The following is a 24,228-nucleotide window of genomic DNA, read 5'->3' on the forward strand; positions in this document are numbered from 1 at the left end:
GAGACTTTGTGTTTGACAAAATTTAAAGTTAGAGAAAGATTTTACAGAAATTACAAATTCCAGAAACCAAACTACAGTAAAACAAAGGACATAATTTGCTTCTCAGCAAACTATAAAGTTTGGCCTCATTTGACAACTGCTACAGAATTTAAAATGTTTTTCCTTCAAGTTAACCAACATTTCCAGCACCCTTTATTAAGAGGCCAACACCGCACACACCACTAGGTGCATCACAATGTTTTAATATTTTTACAATGTAATTGGTAAGACACAGAATACGATTGCCTTGAAGAATTACCTTTAAATGGTATATGTATTCTTCGGTATCCAAATCTATACATTTTGTTGATTTCTTTACAGACATCACTGAAAGTCCAACATCAATGCAGCCATGCAGCTTCTCTCTCTCTACCTGCAAAAAAAGAAGATTTTAACATAGAAAATTAGCATTAATGCCTGAGGCAGGGTAGGAGAAGAGAGGCATTGATTGGCAGGACCAACATTTTTAATTCATCTTGTAGGTTAGAAATTCAAAATCTACCTTTCCTCTTCACAACATGACCCAAGACGTGGTATTCATATGAAATACCACAATATCGAGAGAGAGAGAGAGAGGAAAAACAAAAAACAAACACACACACAAAAAAAACACCCAAAAACCACTTACATCAGTTTGACACTTGGCATACTTCAAAATTCCTCTGTCCAAGAAGAAGTATCTCTGTAATCAGAAATACAAAGAAACCTTTTATAGGAGAGCAGGAAATGATACAATATATTCCACTAAAAGGGCATCTTCTGCAGTTAACTTTTCAACAAGGACAACACACCAAGTGAGTTAAGTTTAATCTGCAACTAACCCTAAGATACACACTTCTTTCCTACCTTGTGCCAGCCTTTCAGAGGCCATTTCCTCTTTTTCAGCAGGTAGCCTTCCTGTTTCTGTGGTTCCTGGGTATAATTAATGACTCCTCGCAGTCCTTCTACAACTTCCCAGCTGTCCTATTAAAACACAAAATCCAAACCTGATTTTTTTTTAAAGGAACAGAATTAAAACATTTCTCTGAATAAAACCCTGTGAGTCCAGAGTCTCAGACTGAGACACAACACAAAGTAAATGAAATGCAATTTTTCCTGACACCATGTCTCACTGAATGTATGTGCTCATCAGGATTATTTACATATAGTACATAGCCACAGGGTATGCCACAGTTTAGTATAAAACCTTTATATCAATATGGGCAAAAACAACTCCTACTGAAAAAGATCTCATTAGTGCATCATTGCCTGTAAATTAGACCATAAAAACCTAGATTTCTGGCACATTCTACAGCACACATGAGCAATTCAAGTCTCCCCCCCGCCCCAGCATGCGCACACACACACACACACCCCAAAAAAACCCCAAACAAAACCAAAGCTAGATGAGCAACTCAAGTACTGAGACACGCAAGAGGCCAGTGCAAAGGAGGAAAAACTAAATGAAAATGCCAACAGAAAATGCTTTCTTCTTCTGCATGACAGTACTAAAGGAGTGACCTTGAAGTAATTTGATGTACAGGCGGGAACAGAGCAGCTGATGATTGTACAATTTTTGTTCATTCTTTTTTATTAATAGGAAAGTGTTAATGAAAGTATAACAACTTCTCAGATTTCTGGCCAGAGGTATCCTCCTATAAGAGTAGTGACTTTGGTTCAACTATCATTGGACCGGACATTAAATTTAATTTTTTTGGTTAGGCGCTGATGTGAAAGATATTCTTTATATAGGGGGGGAATTTATTTTTCACAGTTGGACATGCTCTGTGTTTCATAGCCACATATTTGGCAGGGGTGGAGGGGGAGGATGAGGACGGAAAAAAGGGAGGGGGAAAAAGTCTAGATAATCTTATCTTTACCTGCTGGCTTTTAATGATTTGGGACACTACTGTAATGGAATACACTGACCCTATCAAATGACAGCAGGAAGGGGAATATTTAGGTACCTGACTTCCCTACTCAAGTTATACAAAGGAGTAACATGCAGAGGGGTCACATAGCACTTCCCTGACCCAAAAATATCTTTTCAAAAATTCAAAAACTGTATTTGTTGCATTCCTCTATTTATTCTGTGTTCATCAAACAATTCTGGTTTGCAAAAGATTTTACATCTAGAACGCCCAACGAAAGTTCAGTCTGAACCATCACACTGCCCCTTTGGTAGAGCTAAACTACAACAGCATATAGAGACAAGAGGTCAACAAATAGAGAGGCATATTGATCCTTAATTTTATGCAACATTAGTTGACATGGGAGCTATAGTAAATACAAGTGTCAAGATGCAATAACCCACTCTCCATAATCCTTGGGAAGCTAGGTAAAGCAATATATTCATTAATGAAGTAATGATACAGAATAGCAAGATACCGCAAAATAGGCATTCCATAAACAGTTTAAGCAAAATGATTCCCCCATTTACCTGTGTCTCTAGTGAGGATTCCTCAATTTGTTCCTCTATTTTCCCTGCCTTGCACTTCAGGACAGTTTTCTGCACTGAGAATCAGTACTCCCAGCATTAAACAGTCCACAGGAGTTAGAAGGGTGGTGCTAATCATCATAACACAACACATTTAACTCTCAATGGGATTCCACAAACCAAAGATGAGCTAAATGTCCAGTTTCCCTACATTAAATTCCTATTATAGGAAAAATTTTGCATGTCGCCCTGTGTTGGTTCTGGCTCTTTTTTTTTGGCTGTGTTACAGAAGACTATTTTCCTCACCCCTTCCAATCTGGAATATTTTTACGTGATCACTTAATTATTATTTGTAATAAAGACTTACAAAAACATGGTTTTCCTTACTAGAAATCAGAAGTTATGCTCCATGTTCTATCCTTTTAATCTTTCCTCATTTGGGCTAGATTGTAGCTTGAACTATACATCCACAGGAGACACTCTGCCCCCTTACACTTCTAAATAAGTTACCTAGACCTTTGATCATGGCACACAGACCCCCACTTATACCCACCCAGAACTGGTGGATATGGAGTAGGTGGTGAATTGGTGAACCCTTTGTTCTGTCCGCCAATGAACCAGCCAAAATTGAGCCAGAGTAGTGGGCATTGTAGTTTGCTTCTGGGTGAGGATGACAGCAAATTACTACCCTTCTCCCCTGGAGCAAGGATGAAGCAGAGAGATAACTAGGCCTCAGATGGGTACCCCTGAAGCACAGGGCCTCCCAATCAATCCAGCAAGCAAGCCCTTAGTTCAGTGGCTCTCAACCTTTCCAGACTACTGTAATCCTTTCAGGAGTCTGATTGGTTTTACGTACGCCCAGTTTTCACCTCACTTACAAACTATGCTTACAAAATCAGACAAAAACACAGAGAAAAAGTGTGTCACACTAGTACTGAAAAATTGCTTACTTTCTCATTTTTACCAATTATAAAATAAATCAATTAGTACAATATTTATAGTCTTACATTTCAGTGTATAGTATATAGAGCAGTATAAACAAGTCATTGTCTGTATGAAATGTTAGTTTGTACTGACTTCGTTAGTGCTTTTTATGCAGCCTGTTGTAAAACTAGGCAAATAACTAGATGAGTTGATGTACGCATATGCAGAGGTCTTCCAGGGGGTACCCCTGGTTGAGAACCAGGGCCTTAGTTGACTATTTACTGCTGGAGATATATGCAAACACTAAAGCAGGCTATAATTTCATAAATAAAGGTGTCAAGTATCAGAGGGTGTTAGTCTAGTCTGGTTCTGTAGCAAAAAAGAATCCTGGCACACCTTATAAGACTACAGATGTTTTGCAGCATGAGCTTTCGTGGGTGAATACCCACTTCTTCGGATGCAAGCAGTGCATAATAAAGGTGTTGGATTTTTGGGGGGATTTTTTTTGCAGCGTGTAGAGGTAGGTCTCAGAGGAAATCCCAATGTGTATTAATCTATACTCTTAAAAGCCAAAGAAAGTGTATGTTCCACCATCTTTTCTACACTAAAGCTGATTGAGTCTATAATGAAAATGACTCCATGGTGACACTGGATGCAATGCTCCAACCTCTAAAGATGGTTTATTGACTCTCACATAATCCTAACAATTTTAAATCTTTGAAGAGGCAGGATGTTAGGAAGCAGCCCCTGGGAATCTTAGCAGAGGCTGTACAAGGCCATGAAGCTGGAGATGATCATCTGCTTTATCAGAGTCCTGTAACACAGACTATGTCTTCCCTACTTAGTCTTGAAGGTTCTTTTGCCCAGTGAAGTGGTGCTACACTTGGTTTGGAAAAAAGTCAAGGTTTCTTTCATGTCAACATCATTCTGCCCAAAAACGTTCTGACCTCATCCAGGATTTTTCAGTACGTTTCTCAGGCTAGAAATCAAAAGCGACTTGAGAAGAAGTCGCTAAAGAGCCCCAGCTGCAACCCCAGAAGAAAGCAGTGCTATGTAATCCTGGTACCATCTGGATGCTAGTCTGGCCTGAAAAGGCAGTTCTGGCAGCTGGGTATAAGGAAGTCCAGCATTACACTGTACCACCCAAGGTTTAGTGACTAGTGCTAAACCTAAACAACATCTCTGCACCACTGGAGCAGCTCCAAGCTGCCCCCATTATATATCAGTGAAGTGGACATGCGTTACAAAAGTGTTCAATCATTTAATTTCATTCTAGCTTCATCATTGTAATCTGACTAGGTCACTGTTTTGTACAGTAGCTGGACATAAACCCATGTAACTGGGCAAAAAGCATTCAGTTATGTAGTGTCGTTAACTGAAACACTGCACGCGACAGAGTGCAAGTGTAGCAGACGACAGCAAGTGCTGTTTTGAACAGGAAATCAGTGATTTTCAATTTACATTAGTTAAGTAACGGGAATACATTAAAATGTCACAATCATATGAACTGTTGCAAAAGGTTTAGTGTGTGGATAAATTTCCCTGTTAAGGAGGAATTTTCCACCAAATTCGGCTTGACAAGGGTTGCTTTCAGATTTGGTGCTCAAGAAAAAACCCTAAAGAAAAGCTGCTGGATTTAACTGAAGTTTTCCTTGGCTGGAGAGCCTACCAATGTAGCTAAAAGACTGTAGAAATATCAAGTACATTTTCAGATTTTTATTCTTAGAATGAGCCAATTGCTTAAGAGTTTTATTGGCTTTCCCATCAATAAGATTACTCCCGTCAGAGAAAAAAAATTCTCAAGCAAGCATTATACATAGCAACCGTCGCCCACTGCTTTAGCCCAAACATACTGGATAGCAGCCTATAATAAAGAATAAATCCAATAACTGAATTACTACTGAACATGGAGCCTTCTTAATGCACTACAGATTGTTTGGGCTTTTTTGACAAGTGTGGGGAAGTCATCATCTGGGTTCAGTCCTCGTGCATTTTTGTTAAGCAAAAGCAGAGAATAGATCTGATAGATAGGTCTTCGATCTTTTGGAAGGCAAATAATTTCCAAAGTGTAGGAGGTTTAGAATACTTTCTACTGATCTAATGGTCATAGAAGAAAACAAACCAAGCATGTTCACATAAGCTCTTTAGCAAACCACAAACACCTTGACTTGGGATGGCTGGGAGAGAAGCTGAACCTTATAATTTCAAATTAGTTATTCATAGTTAAATCTGCATTCCTCTCAACCAACAAGAACATATTGAAAAGGATCAGAGCATAATAGAGCTCATGCCTGATCTTTTCCTCAAAACACTATCCAATTTCTAGGTTGGAAAACATCTGAGAACATTCAAAGGGCTAGGAAGGGAATCAGGACACTTGTATTGGGGGAAGGTTACAAAGAAGTGGAGTCCACAGGTGATGAGAGGGTCATATTGGATGAGGGCATGAGAGGTGATAAGGAAACAATAGAAAGAAGGGTCATCAAGCTGCATCAATTTGCAAACAAGTTTACGCCTCCAATAGCTCAAGTAAATGCCTTGAGGGACACCATACACTTCTTGGCATGTTCTTTGGGCTGAGGGTGATTGTTTGAAAAGCTGAGATCAGGAGAGGGGTCTCCTCAGATCTCATACTTCTCCAAATCTGAACAGTTGGAGCTGGCATCAGCTCCAATAGGAATCTGGATTGGCAAACGCAAAAAAATGCTTTTAAGGTCACAAGACTTCTTGTTTGAACTTCCAGAGATATGTAGGGTAACTGGATGTCTGGTTTTTAAAGGGACAGTCCCGTATTCAAGCCCTTCTGCAGGTGTCCCGACTTTTTCTTAAAAACAAATTGTCCCATATTTTCTGTCTCCCTCCCTCCCCCTAATCAGTACTAGTGGGTCCTGCTGCTCGCCAGATCCCTGCTCGCCAGCCACCCGCCCACCAGGGCAGAGTGGCAGGGGAGTCCAGTGGCCAACAATGAGGGTGGGTGTGTAAGGCTGGTGGTGGGGTGAAGATGCAGCACATGGGGCCAGCTGCTCCCCCTGCCAGTCTGTCAGTGCAGCCCCCACTGCATGCTGGCTCTCGGCCAGCAGGGCCCTGCCCCCGTCCCATTTCTGGCTGGCACTGGCTGCGTGCTGCAGTGGCTGGTGAGTGTGGGCCGGCGCCAGGCGGCAGCTGGTTATGTGCTGCCTCTGCTGCTCACCCATCGGCCCTTTATGTGCTCCCCCTCTCTGCTTTACCTCCAGCCCTGCTGCTCCTCCATATCCCACTCCCAGCAGGATACGTCTCGCTCCCAGCGCTGTGCAGAGAACCAGTCCCTGGTCGGAGCGCTCAGCTTACAAACAGCTTGGCCAGCAGACTCCTTCCTTCCCCCACTTCCTTTGGCTGGGTCGGTGCCCCGGGAAAGCCCAAGACCTTCCGACCTGGGGCACTGACCAGGAGGAGCCAAGCCCTGAACGTGCCAAAGCCCCGCATAGTGCTGGTACAGAGAAGCCTCTCCACCCCTCAGCTAAGCTCTGGTGGGGTGGGGGGCAGGGAGCGATTTCCAGCCTGTTCACACCCCGAACCTGCAGGCTCCACAGCAGCTCCCAAGGCAGGGGCTTATCACCCTCTTCACCCCCCAGCCATCCCCCCCACTGCCGGGGGCTGCTCCATCCCCTAGGCACCCTCCCCTGCTGAGCCACCTCTCTGGCTGGGTTCGCTGAAGCCCCTGCAGTCAGGCTCCCTGGACCCTGGTGCACAATGCATCCTTAGGGGTTAACCCCTTCCTGCCCACACTATAGCCAGGAGACAGGAGGCGGCTGGGTTACATTGGTGGCCAGCAACCACCTGGAGATGTTAGCTGCCTTTTGACACTGTGTAGGCAGGAAGGGACAAGCTGCTTCCAGCCACACGAGAGTGGTGGGGCGGGGAAGAGATGAGCTCTGCAAAGCCACAGGCCAGGTTATTCCCCCCACCCCCTTCTCCTCCCATGTGGCTGGAAGCAGCTCCCGTCCCTTCGCACAGTGCTGAAAAGTTGCTGCTGGCCACATCCTGGCGGAACTCTGGCAGAAATTGGCGGGGGGGCGGGACATGTGACCCTGCATGCCCCGACGTGTTGCCTCAGGAAGACATGGGGCCAGGTACCAGAAGAGGTGGCTCTTTTCCCAGGGGCCCCAGCCAAGCATGGAAGGCAGAAGCGCTGGGCAGGGATGGTCGGTCACTCCCATACACCCTCTCACACAGCGGGAGTATGTGTGTGTCACCCCTCCCAGTGTGTGCACGTGGGGGGGGGCGCGCGCGTACGTGGCGGGGTGTCATCCCTTCCCATGTGAACCCTAAAGCCTTAAAGATAAGAAGGTAAATAAAAAAAGCCAACTACACAGTATTTCTTTTTAACAGGGGATCAATCAACTTAACGTTAATTTGAATGTTTGTATGATTGCCATTGAACTCGCTTGAACAGAAGTGATTTTACAGGTGTCCTGTATTCATCATAGGGAAATATGGTCACCCTAGAGATATGTGGCAATAGGAAAAGGCAGCTTCTATAGTCCCCAAATGGTTAGGGTGAGAGGCGGGTGACCACATAGGCACTAGCAGGTTCTTGTTCTGCAGTAATAATCAACACCTGAGCAACTGTGTGAGATCTCAGACATGTAGAAGGTCCAGGAATCAAATAACTGCCAGATGAACCCTTGATTTCCTTTGTCTCTCCTTTCGGTTGGAAGATGCAATTTTCCCTTGATCTGAATCTTATGCCCCTTAAAGAGCACACCATGCTGAACAGAATGGACCTGATGTGGTCTGCAATTTATCCACAACTTGTCTCATCTCAAGAAAAAAAAAGAAAAAGGATCTGTGGTTGTATGCTGCTAGCCCAGGGTTTTGCAAACAAGGGTCGCCGCTTGTATAGGGAAAGCCCCTGGCAGGCCAGGCTAGTTTGTTTACCTGCCCCGTCCACAGGTCTGGCTGATCAGGGCTCCCACTCTCCGTGGATTGCTGATCCGGGCCAATGGGAGCTGCTGGAAGCGATCCACGGCCAGTGGACACCGCAATCAGCCAGACCTCTGGACGGGGCAGGTAAACAAACCAGCCTGGCCTGCCAGGGGCTTTCCCTGCACAAGTGGTGACCCCTGTTTGAGAAACCCTGAGCTAGACAGATCTGCTCAGCCAATGATCTTAAGACAAAGGCAAATAAATCAGTCTGGCTTCTGCCTGTCTGTTCTAATCTGTCTGAAATAATAGAGGGGGAGAGCAAGATTTCTTCATAGTTGCAGGCAGCATTTATAGCATGTTCTCTTGCTGATTCTTACCCCTGCTGGGGACTCAAAACTAAGGTTAAGTTTGGAGAAGCTCAATTACATTAAAAAAGTCAATAGCAGCAGCACAGTCTGTGTCCAGCCTGGCGGGGTGCAAAAGCGAAATGCTGCTGCAGAAAGCGACTACAGTTAGAACAAAAATTGACTTCTTTGTGGATCAGCATCAACACAGAATGAGCAAAACCATTACCTCTGATAGCAGTGACAACTAAGGCCAAGGACTGAGGCAGGCCAGCACTGGAAATCTGCACTGCTGCGGTCTGGGTCAGCCATGGAACAGGCATCAAGGACTTTGGTCTCAAGGACTGTTAACCTGGCATTAAATTAACTAATCAAATAAAAGCCCCCTGATTTTCTACAGCACAGCGTGCCAGAAACTCCTCAAGGCTAGATTTTTGTTTCTGGGAAAAAGAATGAAGTAATGAGTTTGAATGGCTCTCAGATAGATGCTTGAATATAGCTGATGACAGTGCCAGACTTCCTTCTAGTATAAAATGCAGTCAGATGTATTGCATGTTTTAAAGTGCCAAAAATAGAAAGCAGCTTCGTGGTGGAAAAGGTTTTGCTTTAGTTGCTGCTGATGCATGTTATGGTTCATAAATCTGGCAAGTTACTGAATTTTCTTTTTAGTACAAGATTTTTTTTTTAAATATAGCTCTCTGTGCCTTTCCTTACTGTATCTGCTTATTTCACAGGTTTATTTATTGCTTTCCCATCCACACTATTTATTTTGAACGTGTCAATTTTAAACTTTAAAAAGATAATGTTTTTTCCTCCCTCACAAATATTTAAAATTATGGCCTAGTGGCACATGTTATATTGCGTTACTGGGGGAAGGTGTGGAAATGGAAATCACTTCACACCAACTACTGAGCCTTAAAGGTGAAGGTCAGTCCCATTTCCTGGGAAGGGATTAATCGTCAGTGTTTTCAGGGTAATGCTGCAAATGTATTCAGGCTGCCAGAAACAGGGCACTAGGATTAGCGAGGGAAGGAAGGGTGTCCTAGAACGAAAGTTCCACAACCCCACTTGAACCAATCTCTCAAGCCATAACAGTCTCTGGCCTGCATCACGGGGATCTTTACATAAGTGTCGCCAGTGCCATATGCTGCTCTGTGGAAAGGAGCAGTCACACCACATCAGACTAGAATACTCTGATCCCAGGAGGTGCCCGTATTCCACCAGTGGCACAATACCCAGACTCCCACACAATTTCCCTTTCTCTGGGGCCCGAGTGCACTGGCCGTAGCACTCCCTGCTTGCCTGAGTTTGAGAAACTGGTAGCACATACCCCACTACTCCACAAAATATCTACCAAGATCCCTTTCTCCCCTGTGCTTTGTAACAATTTCTTTCCACTTAATCTGATTAATGGAATGTCCTGTCCTGTGAGATCAGCTGCAGAGACTCTGAGGCAAAGGGGAAAGAGGTGGCCGGCCAAAACTGTCTTGATATAGCAGACAATAAAGATAACAGTTCTGACTGAAGCGGATCAGGAAGGAGCACATAGGTGTACAGGGAGGAGGGGGAATAAATTCCTCACTGGAATGGAAGAAGAGGAGAATACCAGATGATTAGAAACAATGTTCTTCACCTCCCCACAGAGGAGCTGAAATTGTAAGCTATAGTTTTGGGGCTCCTTCTAATAAAAACAGTGGAGTGTACTCTATTTGTCCCTCTGGGGCTCTGCTGGATCTTTTCTTTCAGCTAGTGTGGTTTTAGTTCCTATAGTTTTATGAAACTACCTTGGTAAAAAAAAATTGTTTTACAAAAAACAACCAATCTAAATGCTGTAATTTAAGCAAAATTGCATCAGTGATGGGGAAGAAACCTAAATGCCTAGTAAAAATAACCAGTCTCTTTCATTTAAGGATTGATGTTCTCTCTGGAGATGGGGGAGGAGGGGAATGTCTAACTGATGTCTGGACAGTGGCAGAGATGGGAATGCAGCAATTATTCACCAGTTAGAAGGGTTTGGGGAGATGAGGGCAATTAGTTAGCAATGTGATGTGTATTCTGTCAAATCCAATTGACAGTACCATTCATGGGGAAACTCCCCAAATAATCCAGCCTCATACGTTTCTACTCCCCGACAAGTTACCAAAAACCCCACCAAATAATGTTCAGCGTGGCTATTATCAGCATCACGTTAAAGGGTGAATGAGCACATTTTGTGAAGACTCATAACTCCTTTTCTTTTCTGGGCTCTCCCCCTCTCTCTGCAAGAATCAACCTCCAAACCCATTTAAATTGAGCTATATAGGGATTACTTTCTCTTCACTAGCACCGAAACAGTTAGAAAACAGAACACAATTCTATTTAAACATGAATAGTAAGTCATCTAGCAGCATACCTCCCGCTTCTCAGTTGCTCTACAATGTGCAGAATACTGCACTGTTTGGTCCAAAGTGTCTGTCTTTTTCATAAGCAACAGAAAGAAAAGAAATATTTTCCATAACATTGCATTATTTTATGAATTTCATGAACACTTGATGGTCATACTTAACATATTAACTTAAGAGTTAGATGTGATCAAGTATCAGAGGGGTGATCAAGCCATCTTTCTTAGTCAAAGCAGTTGTCAGCCCCAATTTTATATTTCTTATATTTCACACTTATTGGTTAACAGGAAAATATCCAAATGGGAAAGACAATGTTTGTGTATAATCAAAAAAATATTTAAAATATTCCACAACACAGATCTTGATTTGTACAGTCTAATATAGAATCAGTCATTTATGGCACACCAACATCATTGTGGAGTTAAACAATGCGCACCAGGAACGTAGGAGTCAAACAAGCTCACTTCTGGGAACTCAGACAATTGATGCTGAAAAATCCACCAATTCAATTCAAAGTACCGCATTTTTGACAGGAATAGTCTGTACTGGGAGAAGGCCTCCTGATCTCCTGCTTGTATCTGGCAGTTGAGTAGAGCTTTCACTCTAAGTGTCAACTCTACAAAAATTATATTTGCCGCCCCCCCCAAAAGGGAGAGAAATTATATTAAAAATATCTACCAATAAATAATTACAAATCCATATTTAAAAAAAATCCTTCAGAAAAGATTTCACTGCCATCCACACTTAATAATTTCTTAGAAATGTATTCCTGAAGAGCATGTTAACATTCTGCATTTCAACTATATAACACAGTATTGGCCCCAGCTTTCAGCATTCATCTTCCACACCTCAGGTTGACAGCATGCTTTAATGGTCACATGTTCTACCAATTATAGAAAAAAAAAATCTGTTTGACTCTGACATTAACTTTCTCTGAGGTTTTGGGCAAGTCACTCAACTCTCATGCTCCAGTTTCCCCATATGTGAAATTGGGATAACATTCACTTAGAGTGTTGTGATGATTGACTACACTTATCAGACTCTTTGGAAGAGAAAAGGTCTAAGTATTAATCAAATCAGGAAGATGGTATATCATAGAATCTCAGGGTTGGAAGGGACCTCAGGAGGTCATCTAGTCCAACCCCCGGCTCAAAGCAGGACCAATCCCCAGACAGATTTTTGCCCCAGCTCCCTAAATGGCCCCCTCAAGGACTGAACTCACAACCCTGGGTTTAGCAGGCCAATGCTCAAACCACTGAGCTATCACTAGGTCTCATATCATTATGAGGAGGAAACATGAATTGTGGTGCCTTCTGGATGCAAGTGGCCAGCTTTAAACCTCCATCTCACTTGACCTGATTGGTGCAGTTGAGCAATTTGGCCAGTGTCTAACAGACAACATGGCTTGGGTGAAGGCTAGATGGCTAAGACAACCCAGACAAAGGTTTGTAGGGTGAAGGTATGCTCCATGTGCTAGACTTGTAATCTTTCCACACTCAGCGCTAGCTTCGACTATATGCCCATATAAGAAACACTCCCTTCCCCAAATCCCTGTGTGCAGGCTACCCAGACTGAGTCAGTAGACACAGGAGTAAGAGTACACAGCACCAACTCCCTCGCAGCTACACAATATGCTACCACTGGGGTGACTCTCTCTATGGGAGATTTAGGGGTTCTAAGCACCAAACCACAGAAGCCAAGCATTCAGCAGCAGACTATAGGCCAGGAGTGGGCAAACTATGGCCTGGGGGCTGCATCTGGCCCTTCAGACATTTTAATCCAGCCTTTGAGCTCCTGCTGGGGAGCGAGGTCGGGGGCTTGCTTTGTGTGGCTCCCGGAAGCAGTGGCATGTCCCCCCTCCGGCTCCTACGCATAGAGGCAGCCAGGGGGCTCTGGACGCTACCCACGCCCCAAGTGCTGCCCCTGCAGCCCCCATTGGCCAGCAAATGGGAGCTGCAGGGGCGGCGCCTGCGGACGGGGCAACGCGCAGAGCTGCCTGGCTCTGCCCCCATGTAAGAGCCAGAGGGGGGGATGTGCCGCTGCTTCCCGGAGCTGCTTGAGCTAAGTGCTGCATGAAGCCTGCACTCCAACCCCTTGCCCCATTCCCAATTCTCCCCCCAAAATCCCTTGGTTCCACCCTCCTGCATCCCAGAGCCTGCAACCCTAGCCAGAGCCCTCACCTTCTCTCACACCCCAAGCCCCAGTTTCATGAGCATTCATGGTCCACCATACAATTTCCATATCCAGATGGGGCCCTCAGGCCAAAAAGTTTGCCCACCCCGCTGTAGGCACACTGCATCTAGAGAGAGAGCGTTTATTTCACTTCACTGAAGACAAGATGCTGCCACTGGCAAAAAAGAGGAAAATGGAAAAAAGAAACAAGTGCACAACAGACCCTTAAACACAATTTTGTTCATCAAGGTCACTAGAACTGACCATTTCTCCTAATACTTTGAAGTCCCCCTCCCCACCCTAAACAAACAGGAGCTAGTGACGTTTACTCTACCTGTCGACTTCCCTGCTTAGAGGAGCAGCTGCTGGTACTTCTTGAAGGTGACAACACTTTCTGGGACACACCCAAGCTCTTTTCTTCACTCATGATCCCAGAGACGGATTGTTTTGTGTCCATTCAGTTAGAACACCATCCGAAGGGAATTAAGCAAGTGTATTGGAAGACATGGGAGAGAAAGGCAAGAGTCATTGTTTACCCATATGCATTCCAATGGCATCCTCGGGGCCCCAGGTTGATTCCTAAGAGAAACAAACCAAAAACACATGAGCATCAGATATAGTCCATGTTATTTGGTTACATGAGTCAAGAATTCATAAGACAGCCTGTGGTAATGTAGTTGGACTGCACTGCTATATGTTATTAGAAATTAACTTAACAACTGCTTTAGGATAATTTTCAAATGTCAGAGAGAAACAAAATGGTGGGTTCTAACTACTTGTTTTAAAGTCATACCACCATCTGACTGCTGGTAAAGAACACAGTTTAAATGCAGCATCAAGCGTCTCTTTAAAGATTAAATAATCCCATTCCTTGAGAATTTAGATACAGTGCACATTTGCAATTCCAGAAGTTTCTTTAATTTTTAGCCAAGAATTGTGCAAATTTAGCTACCTACAGGTGGGCATGACTAACTGTACCTGGAGTTAGAAATTGGTAACTACGTCACTTCTGTGACTAAGTGAGTGGCAGGAAGATTAATTAATAGCTCGTCTAATAACAGTGGTGGTTGCAGTGTGCGCAAAAAAACTTGATGGAAACCCTGAAGGACGGATTTGCAGTGTTGGCAACAGTTGCCATGGCAACAGTTTTTCACCCAACAAAGGAGACAACAAAAAACAACCAGGTTTTGAAAAATATGAAAGAAAAAAAAAAAAGAAGAGTATTGTGCAAGTTGTATATCACTTCAGACTTGATTGCTCATAGACAAAGCAGCCTAAGAATTTCCATGGTAGGAGGAAGGGCTTAGAAAAGTAAGGAAGTTTCTACACCATGGAGGACGATTTTATTACTGATGTAAATGCACGTGACTCCACTGCCTTAAATAAATCACTGCCTTAAATAAATAGTTGTGCCAGCTTACAGTAGTGTTTTAGCCTTCTTGTGCACTGAGCAGGGTTTTTTTGGTTTTGTTTTAAAGGCTTGAAAAATACATTCATTCAGAGACAAGATGGATTAGAGCAACCAGAAGAAATGGAGAGGCCTAAGGCACACACTTTTAAGGAATTCAAGCTTCCTTTTTGAAAAAGCTAGTTCTTTAAAATAAGTGTCCAAATATAACCTAATACAGTGTGGTCTTCCCCAGATCTTCAGACAACACCTCTCTGTGCTGCTCTAAACTGGAATTTAGATGTTCTTATCAGAGGATCTTTTCAAAGATCAATAATGTATTTTCTCTGTAAGAAAGACTTACTATAAAGTTTCTACCAAAATATCCCCCTTTCCATCTAAAACACGGTATTTTTCTTACCTAATTCACCTTATATTTAAATGAGATACTTCGCTTAAAAAAAAGTCACAGCAAAAATAGCCCTACCATTCTTTAAAGTCAAATTAAAACAAACCCCCCCTCCTCCCAAGACTGGATGGCCCAGGCATCTGATAATAGTTGCTGGGGGGAGGGAAGGGGAGAGGAAAATTTTCCCTTTTATGTGACTACTTCATATATGAGCCAGATTAATAGTGACTGAACATTGCTACCATCAGATTCTACGATAATGAGTGAGGTATAAGAAATAATATGTCATACAGAACAGCCGTGTGGTGAACTACATGACAAATTGGGCCTGGTCTATACCAGTTATTACTGATTTAAACAGTTTTGATTAGGGATGTTGCATTTTGAAGAAATTAGGTTCTCCTGCTCTTATTTTGGGTGACATTTCCCCCCTTTGCCTTTTCATCAAGGTTAGTGCTTTTAATATCTATAAAGCTCACTTTACCTTGGTTTTAAATAGTTGACTGAGTTCACACAAAACATGTCTCTCTTGATCAGTTTCCAGCTCCTTCATAAATCTTTTAAATAGCCATCTTACAAAGATGAGTCTCTCTTTACAAGCAGATGCTTAAAAAATATTTTTTCCATAAAAGGAACTTGAAGCTGATTTAGAAAAAGTTAATCATTCATGCACCCTTCTACTCACTCCGAAGTCCAATGCAGGAAATGCTTTTGTAACACTGTTTACAGGGTGACCGCTGCCCACTTAAAGTTTCCCACTCTTGTGGTTTGAAATCACCACTCTAACTTCTCTGTTAGTTGGCTGACATGCTTGCAAAATGGCAGAGTTTAACAGTTCATGACCACAAGCAGGCTCTAATTTACAAAGTGCACTGAGAGTCTATTGAACCATCACTGTCAGGACATCTTGAGGCACATAAGACCTAAATTCTGTGGCAAGTGCTCCCGGATTTCTAAAGCATATTACTAAGCACAGCCGTGCTGAATTCTGGGGCAGCTTCAGATGATGTTTTTTAATTCAATAAGAAAAGGGATAAGATAATCAGGATCATACTCATTATTTGGTTTGGAGTAGGGTTGCCAACTTTCTGATGGCAGAGTGGTTCGGTTTTGTGCCATGCCCCTTCTCATTCCATCCATCCTGCCATCGCTTGCTCTCCCACACCCTCACTCACTTTCACTGGCCTGGAGCAGGGGGTCGGGATGCAGGAAGGGGTGAGGGGAGGTGCGGGCTCCAGGGTGGGGCCAGAAATGAGGGGCTCAGAGTGCAGGAGGGGGCTCTGGCCTGGGGCAGGGGGTTGGGTTGTGCTCTTCCTCCAAGACTTGGCAGCCGCTATGAAAGCGTGAGGGAGAGAGAAATCAAACATGCCCAACAACAATGACGGGGCTTTTCTGTGATGTTTTGTTTTAGACCACCGCCTATGAAACTTACCGCCACAAAAATATTAAAGAGCCAAATTGTCTTACTAAACTGTCAATCAATCAATCCTTCAGTTACACTAAGGAATTGTCTATACAAACAGTTATTTCACAGCAAGCTGGGAAGGGGAGCGGTGCAAGCTTTGGGTGGACAGAGACCTTGGGTTTTTTGGGGGGGGGCACGGCTTCCTCTGCAGTAGGGGAATGGGTCACTTGCTGGTTTGAACTAGAATAAAATGGTGGATTCACTGTAACTAGAAGACCTTAAATCAAGATTTGAGGACTCTAGTAACTCAGAGATTATCGGTTTATTACAGAAGCAGGGGGGTGAGGTTCTATGACCTGTGATGTGATGTGCAGGAGGTCAGACTAGAGGATCATGATGGTCCCTTCTGGCCTTAAAATCTATGACATTAGCCTACCATGGAATAACTGTGTGGACCCTGCTGACGTGCATTAAGAGTTTGTCCCATTTCAGAGGGGACTTTCTTCTGTCTGCTCATAGAGAGGTTATGAAATAATTATAATTTAAAAATAACCCGTCTAATTTTTCCTATATTAAAACTAAAACAATTGGTAAAAATATGTCAGCAGATACAGTTGATAGACTTCCACTTCGCTTAAAAAGACACCAACTTGGAGATTCTAGTGCAATTGCTGAAGGTTTCACTAATTCAGGACGACAATTTAACGTTTGGTTTTATTTCTTGTATCTCTCAATGCTACAAACTCACTGCAGAGTCTCAATGTCCTTATAGCTCATGGCAGAAGAAAGGGAGAAGAGATGAAAGTTAGAAAAAGCTGGAAAACGGTAGTATGAAATCAACATCATTAAGCAGGGCCGCCCAGAGGATTCAGGGGGCCTGGGGTCTTCGGTAGCGGGACCTTCACTCAATCTGGGTGTGTTCGGCAGCACTGAAGGACCTGCTTCTGAAGACTCACTGAAAACTCTCATTGGGGCCCCTATGGGCTCCGGGGCAAATTGCCCCACTTGCCCCCCCCTCCCCCCGGGCAGCCCTGTCATTAAGAAATTTTGTTATTGTTTTGAAAAATGAAGACTTGCAGCTGGCTCAGAGTTAATTAGGGTAAAGAGTGCTATTGTGAGCATTTAAATGTGGAGACAGAATAAGATGCAAGTTTTGTCACAAAAGTCCACTTTATGAATGGAGGAACAGGGAAGACAAAAAACAAAACAAAAACAGCCACCAATGGAAGTCATTGCAGCACTCCTAGTGCACTAACCTTTGAACATTAAGTCAGCAGTTTTCTGTGTGGTATTATTTTAAAATAATACATTTAGCTCGCAAACAAACTTCTCAAATTATTTTGTTGGATAAATGTTATACTGGAGATGAAACAACACAAAAAACAAAAAACAAATTGATTTTGCCCTGAAAGTCAGTGTTAATCCAATTAAAGTGCTTTCATATCTACCTAGTCTATTTGCTGGAAAATGTGTTTAAACTAATTGTGTTTAAACTTCTTTAGTTAGGTGTTTGTACAGCATCTAGAACACGGGGCTCCTGGTCCATGACCGGGGCTCCTGAGTGCTACTGCAATATAAATGTATTATTAATTCCCCTTGCCTAAACCCTTCCTTCAGTTCTGGGTCAGGCTTTCATAGTACCTAGGCACACTATTTTAATGAGGAAAGTTAGTTTGTAAATAACCTACTTATCTTCAAAAAGCAGAAATCATTTAAAGCCCATTTGGTAGCTGATAGATAATGCTTGTAGTTAATCACCCATGACAAAAGACAGTGCCTATTCTAATCCAAAATGAATCAGGAGAATTAGAACCTAAGGAACATTCCGCTAGAATAAGTCATAAGGAAAATATCAAAGAAAAATTTGCCTCAATGCCAAGCTCGTTCAGAGTCTCGTGGAGCCAAACAAGCATGTCTACTGTTTCCTTAACCCTTGGGTTGATTAATTCAGTCCTTCATATTAGCAAGATTTTATATAAATTCAAAAGTAAGTCAATGTGCATTCTAAAAATATTTTAAAAATTACCTCCTTCCTGCCCACTCCAGAAACTGAGTATTCAATGTATGGTGTGACAAGGATAATTGTCATGTGAATGTATCATGCTGGCATTAATTTTTATCCAAGGAGATATCCAGAGGATATTTCTATGAAACATATTACATATATAGTCTGCACTAATAAATCTGTAAATGGGGAGAGGGGGAGGAGCCATGACACTAGTGACATACAAAATTGCAAGTGGTAATAACTGTATCATACATCTAATCAACTCACTCATACTAGCCATGTGATCCAATTGATAAATGTAGCTGAAAATGAAAGCATGTTAAGTAATATGAACAAAGTTACCTCCAGCCAGTCTTCACAGGCCTTAAGAGTTTAAAATAGCCTCTTTAAGGGCTTGTCTACACTACAGGACTATTTAATTTGTGGAATTTGTGTATCCATACTAAATACACAAATGTGGGAACCTATCCCACAGTTCCGCTGCCCATTTAATGCATGCTGGGGAAATCCCTGTCTTCCTTGAAAGCGGCGGCGGGAATCTGTCGCGCGCCTTCTCTGGTCGGTTACAGCGTGCGCGCCACAGCACTGCGAGCATGGAGCCATCATCGCTGCACTTATGGCCATTGTCAACTCACCTCTTCCACAGTCAGATGCTGAGAAAGACCTCTCAAGCAGGGTACGCCGGGCAGTGGAGATCATGGTGGCAATGGGTCAAGTTCATGGTGAAACAAGCACAGACTGGTGGGACCGCATAGTGCTGCAGGTCTGGGATGACACAGAGTGGCTGCGAAACTTCAGGATGGGCACTTTCCTTGAACTGTGTGACTTGCTGTCCCCGCCCTGAAGCGCCAGGACACAAGGATGCGAGCAGCCCTGACTGTGCAAAGCGAGTGGCCATAGCCCTACGCCAGACAGCTACCAGTACCAAACCACTTTGCGGGGGCAAATCTACGGGGGGGATTGCTGTTCAAGTAGCCCCACGCAATCGCTGAGCAACTGCTCTCAAAGGTCAGAACACCACTTGCGTGGGCAAAAATCTACCGTGGGGATTGCTGTCATTCAAGTAGCCCCGCAATCGTTTGAGCAACTCTCTCAAAGGTAGTGACTGTCGGAAATGTCCAGGCCATATGGGATTCCCAAATGCGGTGGGGCTATAGATGGGACTCACATCCCTATCCTGGCACCAGCCCACCAGGCCAGCAGTACATTAACCGAAAGGGCTACTTTTCAATGGTGCTGCAAGCTGTGGTGGACCATAGGACCAACATCAACGCGGGTGGGCGGGCAAGGTTCATGACACGCGTGTGTTCAGGAACTCTGGTCTGTTTAGACGCCTCCAGGCAGGCACTTTCTTCCCGGACCACAAAATAACGGTTGGGGATGTGCAGATGCCTACAGTGATCCTCGGCTAATGCCCTGGCTCATGAAGCCCTATACAGGCGCCTTGGACACTGAACTCTTCAACTACCGGCTGAGCAAGTGCAGAATGGTGGTGGAGTGTGCGAGATGGCGGACCTTACTGCAGACATCAGCGAAAAGAATATCCCCACAATCTCTGTGAGGGAGGTTGAGCGCCTGGCTGCTGTTTACGATCAGCCAGACACCCGTGCTGAGAGAATATCCCAGCGATGCATCAGGAGGCTTTGAGAGCAGGGTAACCTGTGACTGTCCACTTGATTTTAAGAGAGCCTGATCATAAACCAAGTTTTCCCCACTTCCCAAGGACGTTTTAAAACTAAGGACATGTTTTAGTAATTAATAATAAATCTTTCGTTGACTTTGCATTTCTGTTTATTCGTTGAAACATGGAAGCATTCTGTGCTGGTTAAGGTGTGCACTGATGGGTGGGTTTGCAGGAAGGCGGCTGTGGGTTTGGGCGTTGGAAGGGTGAGGGTGTGGGGAAGGGTGAGTATCTGCCCCTGGATGAGGTCTATTTGGGAGGATCGTGACTACGGTCCAAATGCATGTGAAGGGAAGCCTGCCTTTACATTCGGGATGTCAGGCACCAGGACCCTGCACAAGCATACACATCAAGGAAAGACCTGGGCAGCATACACCACACAGACTGTCCCTGGTGCCTAGTGACTGCAGTCTGTGTGTGCCCTGCAGTTGACCCTGCAGCCAAGTCTGTAGCATGGCACTGTGGGCTATGCAGTGACATTACAATTCCCCACAGAACAACAGAAAGTCTTCTGACACCAGAAGAAACAGTCAGTAACACCAAACCGCTTTTAATAATGTAATACACAGTGGGGTTTGAACTTGGAGTTGGGACTGGTTGATGCTGTAAAGAAAGAGCTTGTACAAATTCGACAGTTGTCTCTCCGTCTTGTCACTTTGGGTGAGGGGACAGGACTTTTGCAGATGCACTGCAGGGGCTCTCTCCTCCTGACTGCGGTCTTGAAGAACATCTACAAGGCGCGGAGCTCATTAGACCAAGCAGCGTTTGAGTCGCCTGCTGGTCTTCCTGCCGCCACCTATCCTCCTTCCGTCCAGGTGTGTGCGATGCTGCTGACACAGGCTCTCCTCGACTGTCTCTGCTCTGCCGCCTCCGCTCTGGAGCTGGCCATCAGTTCCTGGAACATGTGCTGTGTGATGTGAAAAAGTAGGTGATTTCCTTGAACACATACATGTTTGCCAACAGTAAACACAGTCTAGTCAGTTTCAGTGAACAAGACCAAAGAGGGAACCAAGTCTCAGGAGATCTCAGAACTAGTCCGAGATTTCGAATCGCCATTGCACTGGAAAGATAGCTGCATCCCTCTTGCACAAAGTCCTGGTAAGCCTTACAGTACATACTGCTTATCAGTTACTGGTTAGCTGTGATCTCCTGCTAAAGGCAATGTGCAAAGCAGAAAGGATAATCCTTTTGCAGCCCGATCAATGCATGCTTGTTCTCTGTGGCCTCGCACGTGGGCTGTTAGCGAGGGTCATTGTTATGCAACCTAATTGTAAACCATTAACAATAGTAACACTACACTAATTGCCCTACTTAGATGCAGTATTTGCAGACCGAGATCACGACCAGGACCATATGCAGCAATGCTAGTAGAGGCGATGGTTCCACTCTATATTCGGATGTCCTGGCGTGGAAGAGTCTGAGGAACTGAATGACACCTTCGTAGAAATGTCGCTAGAGGACTATTTTTCTATCCCCATTTGTGTGGACCTTCTCTTTATATAGTTTAATATATATTATAGTTTAATATTTAGAATGTTTTAAATTGTAAATATTTAGAATTTTTAAAGTCCATTTGTGTGGACCTTCTCTTCATATAATTTAATATATATTATAGTTTAATATTTAGAATTTTGTAAATACTGTTTCTATTTTTCTATAACAATGTTATAAAAATAAATGTTTATTGATCCTGCATCTCTGTGAGGGTGATGAAGAGATCCTGGCTGTCAGCCTCTAAAGACCCTTCCTCATCTTCCACTATTCAGTCCACGGTCCGTCACTGGTGGCAGAGCCACCTAGAATGGCATGCAGTGCCTCGTAGAAGCGGCATGTCTGGGCGCTCTGACTTTTGATACCCTTGTCTTAGGTCCTTCACTTTCACCGGCACTGTATCGCATCCCGGCTGTATCCTTTGTCTTTCATGGCTTTAGAAACCTTCTCGAGGCTTGTTGCACAGACTCCTCGCCCCACACAGCGATCAGATCCTGGACTTCCCGGTCACTCCATGCTGGGGACCTCTTTCTATGCTGGGATTGCCCGGACTCCTCTGCTGGAGAGCTCTGCATCGGATGTGCAACCAGAACGTCAGATTCAAACCGCCCAGACAGGAAAATGAATTCAAATTTCATTTCCTGTGTGGCTGGCCAGAGAATCCAAGCTCGGACTGCTGTCCAGAGCGTCAACAGAGTGGTGCACTGTGGGATAGCTCCCGAGCTGCTAAGTTCGATTAGCATCCACACCAAGCTACTCCACCTGCCGGCGCTGATAAATTCGAATTAAAGTCCTAGTGTAGACCAGGCCTAAGACTCTTGCCTAGTGGTAGGCACCACGTTGCACATAACGTAGAAGGCCACCAGAACTCGAGAAGCCTCCAGACAATCACTTGACAGCTGATACACAAGATACATGCAGTGTTCAAGGCTGTTATATAAATAGGGAACTCAGACAGAATTATTCTGAAGCACTCCCTTGCAACCAATTAATGCAGAGGTACCAAAGATAGCTGCAGCAGAAAGTGCATTTCTTACCTCAGCTAGAGGCAGTGCCTTACTAGTAGCAAGAAACAGAGAAGATAAAGAAGCATATTGGAGAACAGTATTTGTAGTTTTCAGTGAGGAAAGCAGCATTTGAAAGCGATGTTGTAACTCTTTATGGCATACATCCACCACATCTCATCTCACTTCCTCATCTACAGTCAGAATGCTCTGAAGTGATCACTTACGATACTTAAAAGCAGCAAAGAATCCTGTGGCACCTTATAGACTAACAGATGTGTTAGTCTATAAGGTACTTAAGGTCTATTACGATACTTAATTATTAGAACCCAGAGATGGGGTTACAAATGTAAAATGTTTATCACTAAGCTTCCAGATTTCAGCAGTGGCTGGTTGCTTCCTTTTTTTTTTTTTTTTTTTTGGTTCTCTCTTACTGTTTAAAACTTTGTTCTGTTCATTAAATACACTTCTTCCATTATTTCCCCAAGGCCTACTCCTTTTTAAAGCAACAATCTCTCCCTCATCCCAGATTTCTAAAAATGAGTTCTCTCCATTTCTACGGGGTTATTTTAAACACATATCCTCTAGCCCCCATTTCAATATGCACAGTCTGATGAAAACATATCTAAACTTTGATGTTCAGTGGCATGACTTCCCATAGCCAGATGCCAGCAAAATAAATCAGCATGTTAAGCCGGTAGTGTCTGTGCATTGAGACAAAGTCACTTCTCTGCTGCTTAGAACTCTGGAAGCATCAATGTCTCTTTATCGAGGGACAATGGAACAGACTGCCTAGGGAGGTTGGAAGCTCCTTTACTGGAGGTTTTCAAAAGGAGGCTGCATAGCCATTTGTCTTGGATGGTTTAGACACAACAGAGCCTGCATCTTGGCAGGGTTAGGCTAGATGATCCTTGTGGTCTCTTCTAACTCTATGATTCTATCATTTCACATCAGAACCTACTGGAAAGCTGTAGAGAAAAGGGGGTGAGGAATTCTCTGAAATTCTTCATGAAACTCCCAGTCTACACCTTGATGTGCAATGAGAAAAAAAAGAGAAGGGGGAAAAAGCAACATGGTGTGATTATGACACAGGTAGTTCCAGGTTTATTAAAGGTAAGCCAATCACAGCCTAGAGATGCTTCAGCCACTTCAGGGAATTGCATATACACCACTACCTCGATATAACACAAATTTGGATATAACATGGTAAAGCAGTGCTCGGGGGTGGGGGGGGGGCTGCGCACTCCGATGGATCAAAGCAAGTTCAATATAACGCGGTTTCACCTATAACGCGGTAAGATTTTTTGGCTCCCAAGGATAGCGTTATATCGAGGTAGAGGTGTACTTATGAAAGGGTTCTGGGCTCTTCGGTAACTTGCCTAATGAATCCCTCTCTTAAACAGTAATATTGGGCATCACTCAGTAGCACTGTTTACTTTTTCCAGCATGTCTTCTGGAGGCAATAATTCGGAAATAGTGAGGGAACATGAAGGTTTGAGAAGACTGGGCTATCTATCCTAGGAATTAAATACTGCCAGGCAGAATGTATTTTCTTCCAATTCCTACTAGAACTCTGCTACATATCTGTCCAGTGGGCATCACAGGAAATTTTTGAAAACTGTCATGGTTTCATTTCTCTTTGCTCTGCTCACAGAGTGAGGG

The 24,228-nt window shown here is 43.8% G+C and overlaps 1 protein-coding gene across 4 annotated transcripts in view; it reads right to left on the reverse strand.

Moving 5' to 3' along the window:
* Positions 1-24,228, reverse strand: part of OSBPL3 (oxysterol binding protein like 3) — a 130,367-nt gene that overhangs the window by 63,246 nt on the left and 42,893 nt on the right. For 3 of the 4 annotated variants that reach the window (XM_039524730.1, XM_039524729.1, XM_039524731.1), the window contains exons 2-5: positions 13,516-13,760; positions 886-1,002; positions 668-721; positions 299-412 (exon numbers count right to left, since the gene is read on the reverse strand). In XM_039524730.1, coding sequence (XP_039380664.1) covers positions 299-412; positions 668-721; positions 886-1,002; positions 13,516-13,638 — 408 coding nt within the window. In that variant the 5' untranslated portion in view covers positions 13,639-13,760. Of the gene's footprint in view, positions 1-298; positions 413-667; positions 722-885; positions 1,003-13,515; positions 13,761-24,228 lie in introns of those variants that run through there. The other variant, XM_039524732.1, reaches the window with a different exon arrangement.

This window comes from Mauremys reevesii, linkage group 2, assembly GCF_016161935.1.
Source record: "Mauremys reevesii isolate NIE-2019 linkage group 2, ASM1616193v1, whole genome shotgun sequence".
NCBI classification, from domain to species: Eukaryota; Metazoa; Chordata; order Testudines; family Geoemydidae; genus Mauremys; species Mauremys reevesii.